This window comes from Ostrinia furnacalis, unplaced genomic scaffold (assembly GCF_004193835.3).
Source record: "Ostrinia furnacalis isolate ACB-3 unplaced genomic scaffold, ASM419383v2 OfSCF0890, whole genome shotgun sequence".
Classification (NCBI taxonomy): Eukaryota; Metazoa; Arthropoda; class Insecta; order Lepidoptera; family Crambidae; genus Ostrinia; species Ostrinia furnacalis.
Window position 1 is genome coordinate 53,561 of NW_021131129.1, and position 24,279 is coordinate 77,839.

The 24,279-nt window shown below is 39.8% G+C and overlaps 1 protein-coding gene across 1 annotated transcript; it reads right to left on the bottom strand.

Annotated features, from left to right (window-relative positions):
* Positions 1 to 1,092: 1,092 nt before the first annotated feature.
* Positions 1,093 to 24,279, bottom strand: LOC114350426 (laminin subunit beta-1-like). The gene is made up of 9 exons (XM_028301237.1): positions 23,788 to 24,279; positions 22,504 to 23,698; positions 20,841 to 21,963; positions 6,159 to 6,325; positions 5,671 to 5,803; positions 3,755 to 3,879; positions 2,592 to 2,683; positions 1,547 to 1,823; positions 1,093 to 1,367 (listed from the first exon to the last, which is right to left on the bottom strand). Exons 1-9 carry the CDS (start codon positions 24,235 to 24,237, stop codon positions 1,093 to 1,095), a joined length of 3,837 nt encoding a protein of 1,278 aa, XP_028157038.1. The 5' UTR covers positions 24,238 to 24,279.

Genomic DNA, 24,279 nt, shown 5'->3' on the forward strand with positions numbered 1-24,279 from the left:
TTTCAAGCAAAAGTGACTGAAAATGAAAAGCAAATTGGGATGTTTGTGTAAGAGTAGGACGACCTTTCAGTTGAAATAGCAAAGTCATCAAGTAAACCTTTATTAATTTTTGTTTTGTGATTTTAACAACACGAACACTTGAACAATTTTGAAGTTAGTTATAAAAATTCATAAAATTCATTCATAAAATTCATTTATTTTTGCAAATAGGCTTTAAAAAAGCGCTTTTACACGTCCCAATAATAACCCTACCACTGCTTCGGGACAATAAATGGGCCAGTGCTGAGAAGAAGCAGCGCAAGAAACTCAGTCACTATTGGCAGCCTCCTTTTCAAGGTTTTACAGTCTTTAAAATATACAAATTATAGTCATAAGTATTAATGCGAGCTAGGTAGTTAAACATTCCAAACATTTTTATCCTTTATATAATCATCAACTTTATAGTAGCCCTTGTTCATTAAGGTGCTTTTGATATGTGCTTTAAATTTATGAATGGGCAATTCTACAACAGTTTGTGGTAATTTATTGAAAAGTTTAATACATTTCCCCATAAATGAATTACCAATCTTGTGCAGTCTGAAATTTGGAACGGCAAGTTTATTTTTGTTTCTTGTATTGAACTTGTGTAAATCACTCTTTCTAGTAAATTGCTCTATATTTTTGCGAACATATAAAAGGTTTTCATAAATGAACTGTGAAGCTACTGTCAGTATATTAATCTCCTTAAAGAATTCTCTCAAGGGAAATCGGGGTCCAAGGTTATAAATGGCCCGCACTGCTCTCTTCTGCAGAACGAACACAGTTTCAATGTCCGCAGCTGAGCCCCACAACAATATGCCGTATGACATTATACTATGAAAATAGCTAAAATGCCTTGCCGTATATTGCCTTGCATATGAAGAGGTATGTGCCATGTTACCAACAATGTGGATCTTTCTCTTACGCTCCTAATATGTGTCTTTTTACATATCTTACTTCTTCCCACTACTGCAACTCCTGTGTACAGAATCTACAGCTTGGCCTCCAATAAAAACAAAATCAGTGAAGCTGAGTCCTCAGGGATAGCTGTCTCGGAACCCACAGCCAATTTAATCAGAAGAATATAGGAGGAAATATTATATCGACACCATCAGTGGGCACGACCCTGGACCGCGCGAGGTCCGCCTTGTTCCCCACCAGGATAACAGCCCTCCTGGAGGTGTGACCTGCCGCCCATAGCGCCTGCAGTCTTCTCTTGGCTTCTGGAAGCTGTGTGGAGGACTTACCATCAGTAGGCACGATCCTGGACCGCGCGAGGTCCGCCTTGTTGCCCACCAGGATGACGGCACTCCACGAGTGTGGCCCACTCTGCAGTCTCCTCTCGGCCTCTGGAAGTTGCTGTCTATTGTGGACTCACCATAAGTGGGCACGACCCTAGCCACCAAGATAACGGCCCTCCAAGGGGTGTGGCCCCCTGCATCCTCCTCTCGGCCTCTGGAAGCTGTGTGGAGGACTTACCATCAGTGGGCACGACCCTAGACCGCGCGAGGTCCGCCTTGTTCCCCACCAGGATGACGGCTCTCCTGGAGGTGTGGCCTGCTGCCCACAGCGCCTGCAGTCTTTTCTCCGCTTCTGCGAAACTGCGGACTTCTTATGAGTGACTTACCATCAGTGGGCACGACCCTGGACCGCGCGAGGTCCGCTTTGTTCCCCACCAGGATGACGGCTCTCCTGGAGGTATGACCTGCCGCCCATAGCGCCTGCAGTCTTCTCTCCGCTTCAGCAAAGCTGCTGCGGTCTGCTGTCGAGTATACCACGCAGTAGCCGTGCGCGCAGCCGTCCAACTGGAGGGAGAATCAATTTATCATATCAAGAGAGACACAAATAAGGCAATGATAAAAATATCTGCTAGACTAGACTAGACAGGGCTGCGTTGCGTATGACTATTAATTTAAATGAAATGAAAGATCTTTAAGATTATTTTCTTTCGTTCTACTGTATGGACAAAACAATTCTCAATAGTGGTTGAAGGTAGTTACTTTTTAACATCATGTACAAATTGTTAACAAGGCATATAGTAAGTAATGATAACCGCAAAGCATAATGCAACATAGTAATTCATTCATGTACGTACCTACTCGTATTGCAATGTGACATCAAATCATAGCATCGTGCAATAACAATTTTTTGCTTTTTACATGGCACTGTGGGTTAGTATACAACTTGACATGATATTCAACTTGTGGATAAAACCATTCATTCCAATGTACAAATAGATCATGCACTTTGATGAGTCACTTATCCTGATTGATTCAGATTTAAGCTCATGAATGGATGTAATTGGTAGAGATACAAAAATATTATAAGATCTTTTACTCTTACTTTGCCACAACCTATTATTTTATTAAAAAAACTAGGTTTTAAGTTTCAAATGACATTTTTGTAAGGCATAGATTGTTAAGTGTCCTTTCAATGAAATTATTCCACCGCGATCTTATGCACAACCAGCACCATCTCTTAGCAGCGTTTGGAACTTCTTGCTTATTTCTAATCTGAATATTCTTGTACCTAACCAAAGGAGATGGAAATGAGGTCATGCTTAGAAGACTCACGACTACATGGTCAGGTGGCGCGTCCAGGAAGGTGATCTCCGACTCTTCGCCAGCCAGCAGGACGCAAACTGACCGCTCACCCGACTCGTCGTCTGGAAGGAAAAATATGTTTAGTTGAAGTTCTCTGTGAAGCCCTTTTCAGGGCACGTATTCCTAACCATAAAGCACAATTTAATCTATAATGCCAATTAAAATGGTACTTATAACTTTTAATGATATCAGTCCCATATTTTAAGATAATTTTCTCGAAATTGTATTTATTTACCAGTATTTATAAAGCTTATAAACTGGTTGTTATGTGCAGTGCAAGCTTTTCTCCAAAACTGATGGAGTATTTTATTTGATAAAAACAACTTCTAGAACATATAATTAATATAATTACATATTTGTTCATTGCGAATTCTGCCAATAGCATAAGTACAAAACAAAATTAAACTTTGGGAACTTCGTGATAACTAAAAGTAACTAACATAACTTTAAGCAAAAAGTTCACAATGTTGTAAAATTTTGGATAATGGTTAAATACTTTATCAATCTTACCAAAATGGTAAACCACCCAGCCATTAATAAAGTAATATTTAGTTTACTCAAGATAAAATAATTTCCGATATTTCGGCACTGTTGCAAGCGCCATAGTCACGGAGTAACTGAGGAAGAAACACCGGAGAATTGAACAAAGTGTAGTTCCGCGGTCGGATACTGTAAGTGTTGTGTGTCGAGGACAGTTGCGAGAAAATAGTGAGTTGGTGAACAGTGGTACGGGAGGCAATCGTAATAAAAGACTGAAAGAGGGTAAACCGATATGTCTGCCCGTAACATCTCACCCGCATGTTTCCTCAGTTACTCCGTGACCATGGTGCTTGCAACAGTGCCGAAATATCGGAAACTCAAATTAAGGTACATGGTATAGTCTGGTCGCCGAGCACGTAGAATTTTGTCCAATGACCCTAAGCGACCCATCCTTATCGCTCGCGCGTAATTATATTGCTGTCGCGACTGTGCGACGGGCGCCCGTAGTGAGTGTTACAGCGCGAGCGCGACAGTAATATAATTACGCGCGAGCGATAAGGATGTGTCGCTTGGGGTCATTGGACAAAATTCTAAGTGCTCGGAGACCGGGCTTTAGCAATCCCGTCAGTAATAATAATAATGTTGAAACTCACCTATACTAGTGTCGTAGGCGTGGAGGTACTCCGAGGTCATGAACTGCCCCACCAGGCTGGACTTGCCCACTCCTGGCGCGCCTAACACCAGGACCCTGTACGCACTGAGGCCTGCTGACGAGTCCCTGGAAGGAATACATACGTTTAGGTGACATTTTAGAACCTGAAAAGGCAATGGCGATCAGTAGAAATCAGAAGGATCGCTATCGCCATCGCGCACGCAGGTTATACGCGTTGATTTGTCCGAATCTTAAGCGGCTTCATGATAAACTGTCGCAGATTCACCTCACGAATGGTGGAATAAATGGTTTGAAAATAAATAAGTCACTGTCTTGGTAAAAGTTCAGAATGACCGATGCCCTTAAAAAAACGGGAGATCGTTGGAGCAGTATGTTTTGGAAATGCTTATTATTTTGTTTTGTCATTTTCGATCAATAGCTTACTGGATGAAAGGTAGGTAGATACTTTAAATATTTTACATTATTATTGTGTTCCTCACGATTGTCTTATGAAAACCCATCTGTCTATAATCTATATCTAGGTCAGGTGAGTATTCCATATAATAATAAGCATTAATTACCTCCTTATTATTAGGCTGTCCATAAAGGGGTCGTGTTAACCTTTAGTGTAACCTTTGCGTTATGTTTGAAGACACCGTCAAAGGCCGGCCATTTGCTAAAGTAGGCTACCTATAAATCTTCCCAGAAGTAGGCCAGGTGGAAATCTTAAGAATATAGCGTGGAGGTGTGTTCCAGGGTCGTGAGGTGCATGTAGGTACACAGTTAAGGTATTAAGCGATGTTTTGATTATAAACGTTGAGATTTAAGATTTAAGATTGAGATTTAACCTTGGATTTACACCCTGTACTTTTTCATGGTTTAGGAAGCGAATTTTCGGAAATCTTTAGATGCAGTTTTCTTTCTTTTCAAAAATTTCTTTGTGTAATTTTTTTTTTATGTGACAGTAGGCAAACGAGCAGATGGATCACCTGTGTGCCTACCATGAGTTTACGTTAGGTGTGCTCGCTAGCGACTGCGTAAAAAAATGACATTTAAATGTATGACATATTGTGCAGCGCCCCTAGCGGCTACTTTCAAGAAATAAAATCTTCATAGAATTTTTTGACGTATTCGCTAGCGAGCTCACATAACGTAAACTCATGGTAGGCACACTGATGATAGGTAAGTGATTACCGTCGCCCATAGACACCCATTTCTATCAACACACACTCACACGCCCACAGACACGTTTCTATCAACAGTATTAAGAGTACTTTCCCTTCAGGTGGCATTACAAAATTCCACCCTGTATGTGTCAATGTTCTGCCTTTTGTGACTTCAAATGGTAATGAGTATTTTCTTCCAATTACCTAGGCAGGGAACAAGGCTCATCCTTTGTCTCATCTAGAAGACGCCAAAGAACACGGCATGCTTCCACTCACCTAATGACAGTTAAACTTTCCCCGGGACAAACTTGACCTTCATTGGTTGGGTTTTTGTGGCGGTCAAGCTGTAGATCCTGGCTACACAGGAGTTGCAGCGGTGGGAACGAGAGATGGGAATAGTCCCGTTCCACTCACCTAGAGGACGCCAAGGAACATGGTGCGGAGGCTCTGGTGGCCGCTTCTGTGCTAGAGGCGTTCGACGCGACAGCGATAGCGACGGAACCTAGAAGACGTCAAAGAAGATGGTCCGACTTTTGACCCACCTAGAAAACGCTAAGGAAGACGGCTCTTTCTCTCGACTCATTTAGAAGACACCAAGAGCAAGTTTCTTTTATCCACTTACTTAGAAGATTGCAGAGAACAAGACTCACTTTGAAGTAGCCAAGGCGTCTTTTGGGTGAGTCAAAGAAAGAGCCTTTCTTTCTTTAAATCACCCAAAAGACGGCAAAGAACAAAGTTTGCTTCCACTCACCTAGAGGACGCCAAAGAACATGGTGCGGAGGCTCTGGTGGCCGCTTCCGTGCTGGAAGCGCTCGACGCCACCGACGTGTTGGAGCGGGAGCGACGCGAGCGCAGCGAGTCGCCTCGGTTCACCACGCCTTTGCCTGCGGGGAAAAAATATTTTATTAGTAAACTAGACTGATATTCAAGCAGATCTTATAATACATCAGACTTACAAAGTAACACCAATCATAACCACAAAAATTGACACAGTGTCGCATCTTCATTTCAGCCTTTGGCAGTCTTACATCAGTCTACTCCAAGGTCTCGTCCAGCCACTGCCAGATACTTTCCTAGGGTTTTCGGTTTTTTCGAGAGGTTGTCACCATTTGAGAACTTTGTAGTCATCAATTCCATCTGTGATAAATATTATGGCTGACCCACTGCCACTTTGACTTGCAAAATGTTTTGTGAGTTAGAATTTAGGTATACCTACTAAACAAGATAAGGGGTTCTCACCAGTAATACTGAAGTGCCTCAGCCTGTAGTACTCCTCTTCAACCCCAGTGTTGGGCATGGAAGCGACCCTCGCCCTCTGCTGCGGCAGGCCCAGGAGTTGCCTTTCTCCCGTACGGGACCTGCCCGCCTTGACGGACTGCGATCGCGAGTGGTGCGGGCTGCCATACCTGGGGACAATGGAATTGATGTAGAATTTATATAGCTCGGTACTTAGATATCCTACTATTCATTAATTAATTTTAATAACATTATAAATGCGAAAATTTGGATGCCTGGATGTCAGGCAGGATGTCAATTTGTTTGTTACTCTTTCACGCAAAAACTACTAGACGGATTTTGATGAAACTTTACAGTATTATTGTTAACATATAGGCTATCATTTACGACGATCTGTGACAAACTAAATTTCACGCGGGTGAAGCCGCGGGCAAAAACTAGTAGCACATAAAAATAAATGATTTTCACCAGTTTAAGAGAAAAGCTGCTTCATTTGCCTTTGTGAAATTAAAGAGGGCCGTGCCTCTGCATTGGATACTAAATAATTTCTTGATTACCTAAAGAGAAAAGAGTGTGAACTTATTGCGAAATAAAGTTTTCTCTATTATTTTAATTCTGCGTATGAAAAAGCTCAAATATTTAAATTACTGATAATGTAGAGAAATGTTAAAAACATTAAAGATGACTTGAATTTTATGTAGATAATCGTTGCCTGTAAGAATATGCTGAAAATCTAATGCAATGAAGGTGAAAAACGCATGAAGATCATCAGGATACGATTAAGGTTTACTTAAGTCTAATTGAAGACCCTGAAAGAACTGAAGATGCTTAAACCCACGTTATGTTGTACCGGATTAACTACGAACACTAAACAGTAAATAAAAACGTAACAAAATAACCCCGACCTCGTTCAAAGAGCTGACATTTAAAAGGGTTACATAAAAAGCGCTGAAAATGTACATTTGTTATGGCTCTAGTTTAAAAATTAAGCACTTTAAAGTGCTTCGCACTTTGTGCTTTTAATTGAGCAAAAATAAAATAAAAACTCCGTAAAAAGAGTTCACGTGCCACAAAAGAAGTCATAAAAGAAACCCTGTTGAAAAAAGGGATATTTTAAAATGTCAAACATAACTTTTCTTCAGTACTGTTAACAGGTGAAAGAATTGCGTAAAAATATTATTACATTCTGCATTAAACCTACTCGTATATTATTATGCTAATAAGCTTTTTTAAGCACTTGCGTGTTTTCATTACCTCTTTTTGTTTTAATTACGTAATGAAACCGAGTAACCTAGTTTTTTTTACTTTATTGCTTTAAAAGAGGTATACAGAAATTATTTAAAAAAAAACATGTTGCACACAGGCGACGAGACTGCAACGCGACTTGAGCGCAACGTCGATGTGTTTACTAATTAATAAGAAGTTAATATTTCGTCACTGAAGCTCTTTTGATGCCATTAAGATGAAGAAAGATGATTATGAAAGCCCGCGTGCTTTTTTCCGTCCAATCTCCTGTAAAATGCACATTTTTGACCTAATCACTGTTAGAACTTCACGATTACCTCTTTTTATCACTCTCCTACACACTTATAAAATAGACACTTCAATTGTTTTTGTGAAAAAGATTAGATCGTCATTTTTACAGCTGAAACATTGCCAAAATAATGTCATCATGTGTTACCCTTTAAAACAGCTCACTTCGCAAGTTCGCGGGCGTCCAAATTATGCAAACAAGGTGTTTGCCCAAACACTGACGCGGACGTAACGCGCCGATTATTTGGCCCTTAGTGTTGTGCCGCTATCGGTAGAATAATATCGATATATTTATAGTGTAAGCTAACAACTGGACATGATTTTTACTTTGATCAAATCAATCAAATCAAAATTGATGATTGATACATGAACCTGTTTCTCGTAATTTTCGCTTGCCGGGCGACAGCTCTGACAACAAAGATATTATATTGGTCGTTTTGGAATGATTTTTACGATGTGAATAAAAGTTGCTCTTAACATTTACGTCATATTTTATGAGTTGCGACAAGAGTCTCACAACTCTCACAGGGAAAACACAAATAATATTAAGATAAATGACCAATTTTCTCCATCTTAGTGTCATCTCTGCCAAATGTCCATGATATTACTCAAATAATTATAAAAGTAATCAACAAAACTTGATGGCAAACGATCATCGTCGCCAATTAACATTAAAATCGTACCCCAATTATAAATAAAACGAGTTTCTGAAAACATGTCTCCTCAAGCGCCAACTGCAATTAAAATAAATTGATCAGACGTTACACAGACTTCTATATTGGGTTAGCTTCGAAAGGGTTGCGCTGAAGTCGCATTTTTTTAAGTAAACATTTTTTGAAAGCATTTTCTGTTTCTTTTTTGGAACTACCTAAGAAAGAAAGCTTTGACTTTGAAAGTAACTTGTTCGTCAAATTTTTAAGTTTAAACTGATGATTTTTGGTGTAGAGTTAGATTTGGACTAAGTTTAGTTTTCACTACTTATCGTTAAAACTCATGATCTAAAAAAAGGTGCTTATAAAATTTATTACGGTTGTGTCGATAACGTCATTTTCCCAACAATATCCATGGGTTTAAAGCCAGTTTTATGGGGGTGTGAAACGTGGTGCCTCCATAAATTCCACAAAGTAACTGGGGACCACTTGAATAACTTCCTTTTTTCTTCTAGGGCATAAAATAAATCTGGATTTTACCTGCTTCAGCACTTTATGTAGGTTGAAATGTATGTAGTTTGACGTTTGACATGAAATGGTCATCATTAAATTTAAAGGTATAGTTAAAGATCACATGCTTAAAAAAGCCTATTATACAACTCGAGATTTTCTTAATGATAAGTCATCCTGGGAGTAGGATTATGGTCCTCTCATGCTCGCACTAAAAAGAATTAAAATCGTGCTATGAAAAGTAATGTATAAACTAATCTAATAAAATTTTCTAAAATGTTATAGTGTCATGCTTCTCAATCTGGACTGTTACTTAGCTTTATTATTGTTTTTTTTTCTCTAAGAGATAACTTGGTATTGTCATTCTCACTAAAATGTCTCTGGGGTGGTGGCGTAGTGAGGCGGGTCGTTACATTCCCTCTAATATGGTCGAGTGAAGCGATGGCTGGTTCACTCGTCATGTCTGTGAACAGGCGCTGCTTTCGGGGACTAGTCAATCCAAGTTATTCCAATTTATGTATGCGAGTCATTTCTACTAGTATTTAAGTATGTAATCTGTAAGTCTAGATATTAGCACGTCACTACCTTGTTTAATATACCACGCAATTTTGTATACCCATTATACACTATACAAGAATGCATGGTAAATTCAGTGAACTGCTCCTGAATCGAATGTACCTACTACTGCTATTTCTATTTATTTATATTAACCGGCAGACAGTGGTGACTGAGTTTGTTGCGGCGCTTCTTCTCAGCACTTGCCAAATGTTGGTCTCGAAGCGCTGGTAGGGTAAAAAGATTATGAGACATGTAGAGGCTCCTTAAGAGCAAAATGACGATTTGTAAGAACTATTTATTAGTCTAAACAAATAAAGAAATTTTGACTTTGACTTTGACTTTGACATTTCAGTATTCAAATAGCAAGTTTCAATAAGGTGAAAAACGAGAGAAATATTCAAGAACGAGGCCTATAGAGAGCTTTTTTGCCGAGTGTTTTTGTTTATTTTGATAGGTATATACAAAATTCGAAATATCGCAAAAATAGCGAGTTCCAAGCAAAGAAGCTCTCATGTTTGTCAATAATAGACGTTTCTATCACTACTTTTTTCAGCACCAGCCAAAGCTATGAAAATGAAAAATCTTTAATCAATTTAGACCATGAACGTCAAAATTATTTGGGCTCTAAGTACTTATCTGTCTGTCTGTTTGTTTGTTTTGTTTCTCTGTCTGTTTGTTTATTTATTTATTTTGGAAAACCAGGGTTTAACAATATTCTAGTTTAGTTTGTAAATTGCATGTAAGCGCGACTAATAAACTTCACTAATTAGTTCCTTGCAGTTCGGAACTTGTCACCAACTCCCGACAGCTGTTCGCGACTTGTTTCTGAAACCTTGACTCAATTTGCTTAGTTATGGACTTGTTCCGTCTATAATGGGACTATAAATAAACGTGTAATTAATAAAATTCATCATCATCATCACCATTTTAGTGTTCACTGCAGGTGCACGACATTTTAGTAAACGACAGTGGTAAATAGAAAATTTGGCTTTACTTTCCGTGTTGGCCAGACGGGTTGTGGAATTCAAATTCAAATATTTTATTCAGTACATAGGCCCTTTCCAGGGCACTAATACATGTCACAAATATAGCTTGCCCTACCACCACTTCGGGACAACGTATGGGCTGGTGCTGAGAAGAAGTGGCGGAAGAAACTCAGTCACCTTTGTCCTGATGTTTGCATATTACACGTACTTGTCTCTTAATAGCATTATCTAACTAGTCCTACTTTGTTGTATGCGCATTTAATTTCATTAAACAGCAATAATATTGTATTTTATTAAAAGTTTTTTATAAATACAAAATTAACTGAAATTGGTTGCGTTTTAAAACGGAATAAACAGACAGAAAGAGTTATTTTCGCATTTATAATGTTTAGTATAGATTACTCGCAATTTTTTGTACGAGCTTACAAAAGCTTAGCATAATGTGCTGTGATCCATCCCAATAAAGGAGGTCGGGACATTTGACAGGGTTTGTTGCATTGTGGGGGAACGATCAGAAGGGCTGCTTTACAGTTCCATCGGGCGAATTTTGCGATTACTTTTGTACAGTGGCGTAACTATACCATCGGATACTCGTAGAAAATGCTATGCATGGGGCCCTTGGCGTATATAGGGTTATTTTTCAGGGGACTCCGGGACCATCGCCACGAAGCATTGCTTTTGTTTATTGACTATCAGTTCACGATGTCTCGAAGAGGTCAATGACTTTGTGGAGGTTGGAACTGTCCAGAAAAGTATAATTTCATTTAGCATAGGTAGAGGTGGATATTTTTTTGGCAATTTCGGACTTTGTATATGATTTGAGGCTTGACACTTAAAAATTGGTTGGTTTAAATGCATTGGCGTTATTGAATTTTTAAGACCTTTTGATTTGAAAAATATCTTTTGGCCCCACACGATCGATAAAAACCTCCAGTTAAGTAATAAGTCCATACCATATTGAGTAGTTATTAACGAAGTACCCACCTAAATTAATCTCATTCCTGGTGGTTTCTAAATGGAGTCAGGGAAGTGGCATTTCTAACCCTCTCTTTATTATGTCTGTACACAAGGGACTCCATCCACTTATGGGGATTATCGCTATTTGTCATCGGATGAAATTGCGACGACGAGCAAAGGGATTGGGACCACTTGTAAATATCAACTCATTTTGTATGAATTTTCAATGGCTCTGGTATTTTTAAAGCTCTTTCAATTTGAGACATGCCCTGCATCCTAAGTAGGTTTTTTCTATGGGACAGAAGACAAATGAACAGACGGATCACCTGATGGTAAGTGATTACAACCGCACATAGACACCCGTAGTACTGGGGAGTTACAGGTGCGTTGTCGGCCTTTAAGGTATAATAAAAATTCATAAAACTCATTTTCTTTTCAACCGACTTCAAAAAAGGAGGAGGTTCTCAATTCGACCCGTATGTTTTTTTTTTCTATGTTTGTTACGCGATAACTCCGCCAATTATGAACCGTTTTGAAAAAATATTTTTTCGGCGTATAGGTAATACTTCAAGGGTGGTCCCATTTAAATTTAATAATAGAAAAAACAACCCCCAATGGTGGAAAATTGGGGATGAACTTTTTTATACGCAATATCTCCGCCGATTATAAATCAATTTGAACGATTATTTTTTTGTTGAATAGGTTTTAATTATCAAAAGGTGGTTTCATGCGAATTTGAAGAAAATATTTCACCCCCAAGGGTGGAAAATTGGGGATGAACTTTTTTATACGCAATATTTTGAATTTTTAGTTTTTTTTTGTGTTCACGCATTTGAAGTCGGTTTTATTTTTTTAAAAAGTTATTGCAAGTAGGCTTTTAAAAAGCACTTTTACACGTCCCAGTATTAACCCTACCACTGCTTCGGGACAATAAATGGGCCAGTGCTGAGAAGAAGCAGCGCAAGAAACTCAATCACTATTGTCATCCAAGAGGATACTTATAATAAAATTTAAACTCTTGAAGAAGACTTCAAGAGTTTAAATTATAAGTACGCTCTCTTCTTGAAATATTGCAGGTCGTATTGGTCCGGTAGTTCATTTGCAGTTCTTTGTACCTTTAGTTGTTTGTAAAGTGACATTAAAACATAACACATTTTTTACGTCGGGGGTAATTAAAACCATAATGTAATTTAGAACATAATATTCTGTTTAGAAAGTACCGGACAGTAGGTAAAAATTACGACGAACATTCTAAAAGAGTATAATCCTTCCGTTAACCCTACCGCGGCCATCAGTCACTCTGACATTTGCCCACAATGCGCGCCGCACAAAGGCCGTCAACGGGTTAACGCTTTGTACGTCAGCATGACGGACAAATGACGTACAAGGAAGCTTTTATTGTCTAAAGCTTTCGAATGGGCGGCGAAATGGACAGCGGGCTTTTTTGTTACGAGAGCTTTTCGGGGCATGAGCTGGCAGAGGAAAATTACGATGTATATCCAGGGTATTAATGTCAGTACCGTTTTCCATGGGTAGTCTGTAAAAGAACTCAATTTTATTTATTTCACCTGTAGGTAAATATATTTACGTCCCTATTCTCAAACGATGCTTTAAGTGAAGTAGCAAATCGAACGCGCAGCGTTGAATAGAGCTCTGTGATTGGTTCGTGTGTCCCACGTGCCCCTGTGCGTCCACACGTACCTACTGTGAGACCTCATAGTAACGTTTGTGAATACGGGCGTTATTCACACACTTGTTGTCAATTACGTCACACTTCACGCCAGCTGTATGGTTTTAATACCTTTGTAATAGTTAAAATACTGAATCGCGTGATTGTGGCCTTCATTGTGCAAACAAGTCAGTATCGTGCGGTATTGGTAACTAACGACTTAACACTTACGCCCCTTGTGGATTTCTAACACGCCAATAGGATTTTTTTCTACCTATGCATTTGCATATTAACCTAGTTTTTTGATTGGTCACAAACGTATGAATGTTGAATGTTGTAAAGTCGAAAGCACACAGAGTTACACTTTTTTTGCATTATTAAGTCAATGTAATATATTTTTTTTTTGCAAAAAAAATGTATAACTTACCTACTGTGCGTTCATGAAACTCTTCACTGTTAAAAGTGACTGAGTTTCTTTCGCTGCTTTTTCTCAGCACTGGGCCATTATTGTGCCGAAGCAGAGGTAGGGTTAAAATTGGGACGTGTAAAGCGCTTTTTAAAAGCCTATTTTCAGGAAATAAATAACTTTTATGGCTTTTAATTAACTTCTACAGACTCGTAGTACAACATAACATTTTATAAAATATTGTGTAAAATGACGTCATGACATGAAAAAATGTACGTAATTTCACACTTGTTACAAAGCAAAATGTATTCCCCTCCGGCTTTTTACATGACGAAAGGACAGAACGAAGTGATCAGTATCTCTATGAAATGGCTATATTTTAGGCCAATCGCCGTGAAATTAGTGTCATCGTGGCATCGTAACAGTAAACGTGGAATATTAAGCATGAATGTAATGTGTTTCAGGTATTTTGGCTCCTGAAATTAAGTTACAAGTATAGGTAAATTACTGGCGGTTTATTTGACAAGGATAAGTTTTTATGATTCAATTTATTTATGATTTATTTCTATAGAGACTTTTAAATAAGTACCTAGAAAAGGAAAATGTACCACCAAAAACATTCTGTAAAAAACTAGCCAAGTCTCGATGGAGCTGCTTGTTTATCTCTAAAAAGTAATGAAATCTAGACAAAGTCGTGCCAAGTCTATGGTTCCTTACTGCGATTTCTTTATTATTATAGTTATTGTTGTGTGACTGTTATATGATTAAGTTAGCTCCAATGTAGTCCTTAAAATCAATTGACATGCGATTATACAAATGTGTATCCAGTAACTTAGGTAACATTCTGTCGCCAATCGAGTAGAATTTCGTGACATTCCAACTCGAAATGCTTAGTAGGTATTTCAGAGAAGGCATCACGTGTTTACGTGAAGTGAATTCGAAGCCAACAACGTTCAATTACCAAAAGCAAACATTCCCGAGACGTGTAATGCTAAACATCTTGTTTGTTACCTAATTAACTATACAAAGGTACTGAATTTCCTTGTTAGTTTAAACTACTAGTTTACGGTGGTAATTAGCTAACAATACTCGTTAACACTGATTTATATAAGTTCATTTCAATGGGAAAATAAAATTAAAGATGTATTTTTTTGCCTCAAAACCTAACTTACCTACATTTGGGCTGCATTTTATTTATTTTTGATGATTATTCCAAGATTACAATTAAAATGCAGTGCATCTTGTTGAAATTAAATTAAAAAACAATGTTTGGACTAAATGATTTTGCTCTTTCTCCTTTACATCGATATTTTATCCTCCCAGCGCTTCTCGAAAATCATTTGACAAGTGCTGAGTGAGAAAAAGCGCCGCAACGAACTCAATCATCACTGTCTGTCAAAAGTGGAAAAGTAAAGACGCGCAGAGAAGAAGTGCCGCAAAAAGCACTATTTTCTGTCAAAAATGTGTTCAAAACTGGAGGCGAATTTGACAAGCCTTCCAACTACCCAGCTGTACATCCTGACATTCCGTGATTAGTGTACGTTCAAGCTTACCAAATGCATCTTGGCGGGTTGCCAGCTTGCTAGAGCCGGATATTGGGCTGTATCTTAGGAAATTAAACCGGGCCTGACGGGCCTAACGGCCTGGTGGGCGGCCGGTTGAGATCCGGAGCTGAACTTGACTTAGATTAGACAGAAAGTAGTTATTTTAAGAATAAATGGGGCGAAATAGTGAAGTAACTAGCGAAAATAGTTTTACAGAAAATACAATTGCGGTACAAAAGTTTTTAAGTTGAAAATAGTAGGCTTACACTACGCACGTACTACACTATAATCCTGACCTTTTAAGGCGACAGTGAATAGGAACTTACAGGGCAGGTATGCATGTACTATCCTCGACTGCATCTCACTTAAAATCAGATGCGATTGCGGTCTAATCTACCTTGTTCTGCATAAAAAAAATCTTAACATATACTAGCAGTAATTGCTTAAGTATGAAATACTATGTTGAAGTCGCAATGCAAACCAGACTAAGGTGCCTTTAATTAATATAATTAGGAAAACACGAAATTTTCCAAAGAAACCGTACCTAAACAAAGGTAAATTAATTTGGCTGTTAAAATAACTCAATTCTGAAATTCCACGTCACTTGAACCGTCGCGTCGTTAAGATATTTCTGAATTGTTTAGTGAAAATCGCGGAAGTCCCCGATTTGGGACAAAAGGGAATCAGAGTCCAGGAAGCAAGCGAGTCGGGACCGGGAGTAATTTGCTCTCGTTTCAGCCAAATGACGTCCACTGCTGGACAAAGGCCTCCCCCAAGGTTTTCCACAATGAACGGTCCTGCGCTGCCCGCATCCAGGCTCTTCCCGCGACCTTTACCAGATCGTCGGTCCACCTAGTAGGAGGCCTGCCCACGCTACGTTTTCCAGCCCGTGGTCGCCACTCGAGAACTTTCCTGCCCCAACGGCCATCGTCTCTACGAGCTATGTGCCCCGCCCACTGCCACTTGATTTTAGCAATTCTGCGAGCTATGTCGGTTACTTTGGTTCTCCTACGGATCTCCTCATTTCTGATTCGATCACGCAGGGAAACTCCGAGCATAGCCCGCTCCATCGCCCTTTGGGTGACCTTGAGCCTTCTTATGAGGCCCATAGTAAGCGACCACGTTTCGGATCCATATGTCAACACTGGCAACACACACTGCTCGAAGACTTTCGTCTTGAGACACTGCGGTATTTCGGACATGAGTATATGGCGAAGCTTCCCGAACGCTGCCCATCCGAGTTGGATTCGACGATTGACCTCTTTCTCGAAGTTGGACCTACCTAACTGGACTGTTTGTCCCAGGTATACATAATTGTCGACAACTTCGAGTGTAGAGTCTCCAACCTTCAGAGGAGTGGGTGCAACACGGACATTAGACATGATTTTTGTCTTGTCCATGTTCATTCTGAGGCCCACTTGTTGAGAGGCTCTACTGAGGCCATCGAGCATTGTGCCTAGATCCTCCAAGGTCTCAGCCATGACTACGATATCGTCCGCGAATCGAAGGTGGGTGATGTACTCGCCGTTGATATTTATGCCAAATCCGTTCCAGTCCAGAAGCTTGAAGACATCTTCCAGGGCGGTGGTAAACAGTTTTGGAGATATGACGTATGTATGAGGATATTTCCAGAGCCATACATGGCTCCCGGTCCCATTTTACCGTTGTGATGGGGGACTTCAACGCGAAGCTAGGTAAACGAAGCGATAATGAGCCGAAAGTGGGGCAATTTGGGTACGGAGAGAGGAACGCACGTGGCCAACTGCTGGCTGGCTTTATGGAGAGGGAGGGCCTCTTTATGATGAACTCCTTCTTCAGAAAGCCAAAACAGCGAAAGTGGACATGGCTGCATCCCAATGGCGCTACAAAAAATGAGATAGACTTCATCTTGTCGACGAAGAAGCATATATTCAATGATGTCTCTGTGATCAATTCGGTCAAAACAGGAAGCGATCACCGAATGGTAAGAGGCACATTGAATATCAGACCCAAGCTCGAGAGATGTCGACTGATGAAGTCTACGCTCCGCCCAGCGCCCATCCAACTCCAAAACCCCGAAAGCTTTCAGCTCGAGTTGCAAAATCGTTTCGAATGCCTAGGAGACTGCGAAAATGTGGACAAATACAATGACAGGTTCGTGGAAATTGTCCAAACGACTGGGTCTAAGTTCTTTAAAACCCGTCGTTCAAAAGGAACCAAAAAGATCTCTGATCTCACCAATCAACTCATGGAAGAGAGACGGAACTTGGTTCTGCAGTCCTCTGAAGATGCTGCTCAGTATCGGCGCCTTAACAGACAGATCTCCAAGTCTTTGACTCGCGACCTACGCCAATTTAATACAGACCGTATTAAAGAGGCGATTGAGCGAAACAAGGGCTCTAAAGTGTTCGCAAGAGATCTGTCTGTTGGCCAAAGTCAACTGACCAAGCTGAAGACAGAGGATGGCAGAGCCATTTCGTCGGGGCCGGAGATATTGGAAGAGGTCGAGAAGTTCTACGGACAATTATACACGAGTGTACGTGCACCTGTCACAAATCTAGCCGAAGACCCAAGAGCTAGACTGACCCGACACTATACCGAAGATATCCCGGACGTCAGTCTGTACGAGATTAGAATGGCTCTCAAACAGCTGAAGAACAACAAGGCACCGGGTGATGATGGAATCACGGCTGAGCTTTTGAAGGCAGGTGGAACGCCGGTACTGAGGGCTCTTCAGAAGCTGTTCAATTCCGTCATCCTCGAAGGGAAAACGCCTACGACATGGCACAGAAGTGTGGTGGTACTCTTCCTCTACACTTAAATTTGCTCTACACTTAAATAAATTGAATTTGGTAACAGGAAAACCATGTTTTATTCTTCTAAGAACTGTGGCGTAGTGACTGACTGGCATCGCATGTGCTAGGAAGATTGGAATTCAGCAATAGCAGCATGCTTCTTTAAGCATCGACGATTTTGCGACTAATTTATTTTATCGATGCTGAATTACGTTTTGGAGGTTTTCTGCGTTCGATCGATACAGCATCGCGATTTCGCGAATTATTCGGTATCGGAATCCTGTATTTTAACGAGTTAATTACAAGCATGCTTCATTAGCATCGGTGATCTGAGATTTCGCGTGCAGTCGCATGCCGATGATAAAAATAGCATTTGTCGACTGTGGCCCTTTTAGAGAGTACATTTTATCAACCGACTTCAAAAAAGGAGGAGGTTCTCAATTCGACCCGTATGTTTTTTTTTTATGTTTGTTACGCGATAACTCCGCCAATTATGAACCGATTTGAACAAATTTTTTTTCGGCGTATAGGTAATACCTCAAGGGTGGTCCCATTTAAATTTAATAATAGAAAAAACAACTCCCAAGGGTGGAAAATTGGGGATGAACTTTTTTATACGCAATATCTCCGCTGATTATAAATAAATTTGAACGATTATTTTTTTGTTGAATAGGTATTATCAAAAGGGTGGTTTCATGCGAATTTGAAGAAAATATTTCACCCCCAAGGGTGGAAAATTGGAGATGAACTTTTTTATACGCAATATTTTTAATTTTTAGTTTTTTTTGTGTTCACGCATTTGAAGTCGGTTTTATTTTTTTAAAAAGTTAATTATTATAATAGAGGTAGAAGCGACGATAGCCGAACGATGCAAGGTGTTGGACTGGCCGACTCGAGATCCGAGGAAGGCTGATGTGAAGAACATCGCCGCTCACCCACTCGTATCACAAGCATTTTTAAGTCAAATTCAACCAAGTAATCTGTAGCATGTATAAATTATATTATATATACATAGAACCATCGCACCTTCGTACGCAAACGTACGTTCAATCTTTTGATCGTATTAATATTCATAAGGGAATATTTCCAAACAACAATAATCTTTAGGGTTGGTGGCCTGAAAGACGTCATACTCGAGTCGCAGCTGAAAATAACCCCATCCCATCAAAAACAATACTTGTCAAAAAGACCAAGTCTCGCAACTCAGTTGTTCTACGGTAAAAAGTTGTGAGATCCATGTAATACCAAGTCCAGGCCAGGAAATCTTTAACGTTTTACATAAATATATTGACTTGGCCATCGCACGAAATAATTTAATTTACACGTGTTTTCATGCGATGGCCAAGTCAATATTTTATGTAAAACGTTAAAGATTTCCTGGCCTGGACTTGGTATTACATGGATCTCACAACTTTTTACCGTAGAACAACTGAGTTGCGAGACTTGGTTTTTTTGACAAGTATTGTTTTTGATGGGATCTTATTTCTTTTTGTATTTTGTAGACAGCAGTTATGTATCTAGAAAATGAAAAATTTTACTCGACTTGGCGGTTGCACTACCGTGCCCCCAAATATTTTAGTTTTTCCTTGATTCATACACCAAACACTACTTATATTCCAAATTTGAAGCTTCTAGGTCTGCTAGAAGTGCCTTAGAGTTTTGATGATCGGTGAGTCAGTCAGTGAGTCAGTCAGTGAGTCAGTGAGTGACAAAATTAAGTAACTTTGACCCGTTATAATTCTTAAACTACTGGTTCAAATTGAATGAAATTTTAAATATACCGTGTCTTTACAATTCCTGCATAGCTAATGAAAATTCAGCCTTCTAGTTTTATCCACAACGAAGTTACAGGCGGTCGAAAATGGCCTGAATTGCTTCGAGAAAAGGATGGTACGGCCGTGCCGCTTTTTTGCTCGACTTGGTGGGGGCACTGCCGTGCCCCCAGATACATTAATAAACGTCGATATGTGCGAGGGTAATATGGTGACTATTTATAAAGTTACGCAGTAGATACAATCTATACACCATGGATCTATAATTTATTACACACCGTGTTCAGCAGGATATGTACAAACTTTGATATGTTATTCAGAACATTAAACTGGTCGTTTTACATTATGGAAACATTATAGGATATTAAAAGATTATGAGACATGTAAAGGCTTCATAAGGCCAACTTATTAAAGTTTTATCAATCGGCTTTACTTTGAATGTAGACCTACATTGCCTATTATATTTTTTAGTTTTTGTTATTATACGAACTAAATGGTTACATTTAAATTACCTAAGACTCAAGTCGCTGGCTCATCAAGATAACACTGTGACAGGTTATTTGGTTATAATAGGTACTACATTACAACAAAAATAAATAAAAAATAGTCAAATGTGCTGGTAGGTACACTACGAGCATATAAATAAACTTTACCTACAGAGATAAATTTAAAGCACAACCCCGTACCTTCTATTAATGAGTAAAGTTTACAGTTTCAGGGGAGATAGCTATTTGTAAATTTCAGAAGTTTGTAAATACAAAGAGAAATCTGCGAGCTCAGACAACCAGGGAAAGTTGAAGATAAATAAGGGTTTATTATCGTCTATGGATAACGTAAAGTTCAACATTGGCTAGGAAATTGTTAACCGTTTTCTATTGAAGGTAAAGGGAGCAGAAAGGTTGTTTTGGTGCTGAAGGACAATCACAAATCCATAATATTTGTCTACTTTAATTGAACCAGCGTAGCGTTTAAACCTTAACCATTATACAAAGAATGAGTTTTCGTACTCTTTCGTTTTTGAGTGGCGACCACAAGCCGGAAGACGTAGCGTGGGCAGGCCTCCCACTAGGTGGACCGACGATCTTGTGAAGGTCGCGGGAGGCGCCTGGATGCGAGCGGCGCAGGACCGGTCTTTGTGGAAATCCTTGGGGGAGGCCTTTGCCCAGCAGTGGACGTCTTTCGACTGAAACGAACGAACGAACGAACTCTTTCGTACTCTTAGGATCGACCCTTTGTCGCAAAATAAAACGTGAAGGTCTTGAAATAGGCAATGAAAGTATATGAAAGGAATAAATAGTATAATATGAAATCAAAATCAAATTGTACTGAGTAAGCGTGGCGTCTTNAATATCATCTAGCTTTTTATCATTTTCATTTTGTGTATTATTAAAGTTTGTATACTGCAATTCAATTAACCTGTCTGTATTTTTGATTTGCCTATCGGTATTAGCAATTATTGTTTGTACTCCTTCTGCTTCATCTGATGCTTTGACAGCTCTTTGTTTTGCTTCTCTAGTTAAGTTTAGGGCGCCTTCTAGATTGGCCTCTTGCAATTTCGTTGCATTGCTGCCAAGTTCAATGGTCTTACCTTTCAAGTTTTGAATGTTGTTTCTTAGTCCATCTAATGTGACGTTACCTAAATTGATTTTTGATGTTATGTCATTGAGATTATCATTGGCATCTTTAACTTTATGTTCTACTGACGTTAGTTGATCTTGTAAGCTACTGATATTTGATAAAAGGTCTTTAACTGTTGTTTGCCCCATTTTAGCGCTTTGAAGCATGTTTTCTACTTCCGCTAACTTCTTAGTCATTTCATCAAAATCTCTAGTGTAAGCACCTGTAGCACCTACGACTTTTATTTTGCTGGCATTTCCGATAGCATAATCAGTTTGGATACGTAAATCATTAATAAGGCGATCCCAGTTATCGAAACATTCTCCACAGGCGTAGCAATCGGGAGCTTCTCCAAGGTAACCTCGAGCACATAAGTCACAATTGTATCCGCCAATACCAGGCTTACATATACATGATCCATTTTCTCTCATACATTGTTGTGATATAGATCCACGTAAGTCACATTCACATTCATGACATTCCAAATTCAGGTCACCCCAGTGATTTTCCTGACACTGATCGCATTGTCTTCCTCCATGACCAGGTTTACAATCACATTTTCCAATATAGGGATTACATTGAGGTGATAAAGATCCTATAGGATCACATTCACAAGGGTCACACCCTGTTCCCACTGCTATTCGCCAGTGATTATCTGTGCATTGATCACAATTTACACCTTTAACATTGTTGAAACATGGACATTGACCTGTGATACCATCACAATTTCCTCTGGTAAAGTTTGTTCCAAGAACAGAGCAGTTACACTTATAACAAGCTTTTTCGACTGCATTACCGTAATATCCTTCTTGACAAACTTCACAATGGTCACCTGCTGTATTATGTAAGCATTGTAAACATTTACCAGTATAAGGATCACAGTTACCAGGTTTTGTAATATCTCGAGCACATAAGTCACAATTGTATCCGCCAATACCAGGCTTACATATACATGATCCATTTTCTCTCATACATTGTTGTGATATAGATCCACGTAAGTCACATTCACATTCATGACATTCCAAATTCAGGTCACCCCAGTGATTTTCCTGACACTGATCGCATTGTCTTCCTCCATGACCAGGTTTACAATCACATTTTCCAATATAGGGATTACATTGAGGTGATAAAGATCCTATAGGATCACATTCACAAGGGTCACACCCTGTTCCCACTGCTATTCGCCAGTGATTATCTGTGCATTGATCACAATTTACACCTTTAACATTGTTGAAACATGGACATTGACCTGTGATACCATCACAATTTCCTCTGGTAAAGTTTGTTCCAAGAACAGAGCAGTTACACTTATAACAAGCTTTTTCGACTGCATTACCGTAATATCCTTCTTGACAAACTTCGCAATGGTCACCTGCTGTATTATGTAAGCATTGTAAACATTTACCAGTATAAGGATCACAGTTACCAGGTTTTGTAATATCGGTATTATCATTACACTCGCATTTTTCACAGGTTCCTTTAATAGGGTCTCCAAAGTAGTTATCAGCGCACACATCACAAAGAAGACCGGCATATCCTTCTTTACAATCACACACCACATCTTTCGTTTCGGAGTCTAATTCACATCGATCAGCGTGACTGCTCTTGTTAGGATCACCTTTAACACCTGGACAAGGACAAGGACGGCAAGGTATATCTACACCAAGTCGAGGATCACCGTAATATCCATCTATGCATCGCTCACATCTGTGGCCTTCGGTGAAGTCTCTACATTCTTTACATGCACCAGTTCTATCGTCACATTCCATTGCATGACCATTACAGTCGCATTGTTGACAATTCGGGAAGTTATAATAACCAGGCTGACATAGGTCACATGCGCATCCGTATGTATTGGCTCTACATTTGCATTGACCACTTGTAGCATCGCAAAAATTATCAAGTGAACCTATGCTGTTGCAGTCGCAGCGCTTGCAGCCGAATTTACTAAAACCATATGTGCCTGGCGCACAGCGGTCGCATCTGGGTCCGACGATATTTTTCACACATTGACAGTATCCTGTGTAGGAGTTACACTGATGACTTTTTGATCCTGAAGGATCACACTGGCATGATTCAGTGCCATTGCGGATGTAAAATCCAATACTAGCATGATATTTTTTGCAAATTTCTGGCACTGTGTCTCTATTAAGGCTGTAGTACCTAATATGAATTTCCACAATCAATAGTTTGACCGATAGGTCAAACTCCTCTTTCAAATCACTTCTATTTGCGAAGAAGGGTATGTCATCAAAAGACGGAATAAGAACAATGGAGTCAATTAGCGATGATGCTCTTGCATTTGATGTTCGGCCATCTTGTCTACCTAAATATATCCTTATTTCTGTATCTTTATCCTTTTCTAAGCACACTGGCGGCGTAACCAAAACACTACGTTGATTAGCAGGCAAACTTGTTGATACTGTAACATCTTCGGGACCCACATTTGCACAAGGTGAATCATAGTCTATTGGTAACGGTCGTTTTACTAATATACACTCGGCATCAAATAAATCGCACCTTCCGCGACAAGCACTTATCAAACGTCCACTTCCCACCAACATTGGTACCATTTGAAAGCCTAGTTCTAAACTTCATTTCATTAAAGGAAAGGTTTTTACCCCAAAAATGTGTCTTTACAAGGATCCAGAGTCACGGTTTTAAACTGTATTATAAGATGCGTAAGATGAAATTCCGCTTCCATATCAAGTTGAATGGTAACATTTTCTTTTCCATTTTCCGATTGCCACCACGATTTGTTTCTCGTTCCGGGTAGAAACTTGTAAATTATGTTTTGAATTCGATGATTCAAGTGGGGTTTGTGTATGGTGCTGTTGGTAGAGTCGCACCAAAAGCATTTTTTCCGGTCCTCCAAGTGGGATACGATGCAGTAGCGTTCACGGCCGTGCACACCGCACGTGGACGAGGCGGAGAGGCGGGCCTCGCGGCCTATGAGCAGGTTGCCGGTGGCGGGGTAGCAGGAGCTGAGCTCGCAGGCGCGGTCCAGCAAGCGCGGGTCGGCGCGGAGGCGGTCGCGCTCGCGGTTGTACACGGCGTCGCCAGCGGCGATAAGCGTCGACACGATAAACAAAGCGCGCAGAGCCATGGCGCGCTACGTACGGGCTCTTCGCGCGCCTCTCACTGCACT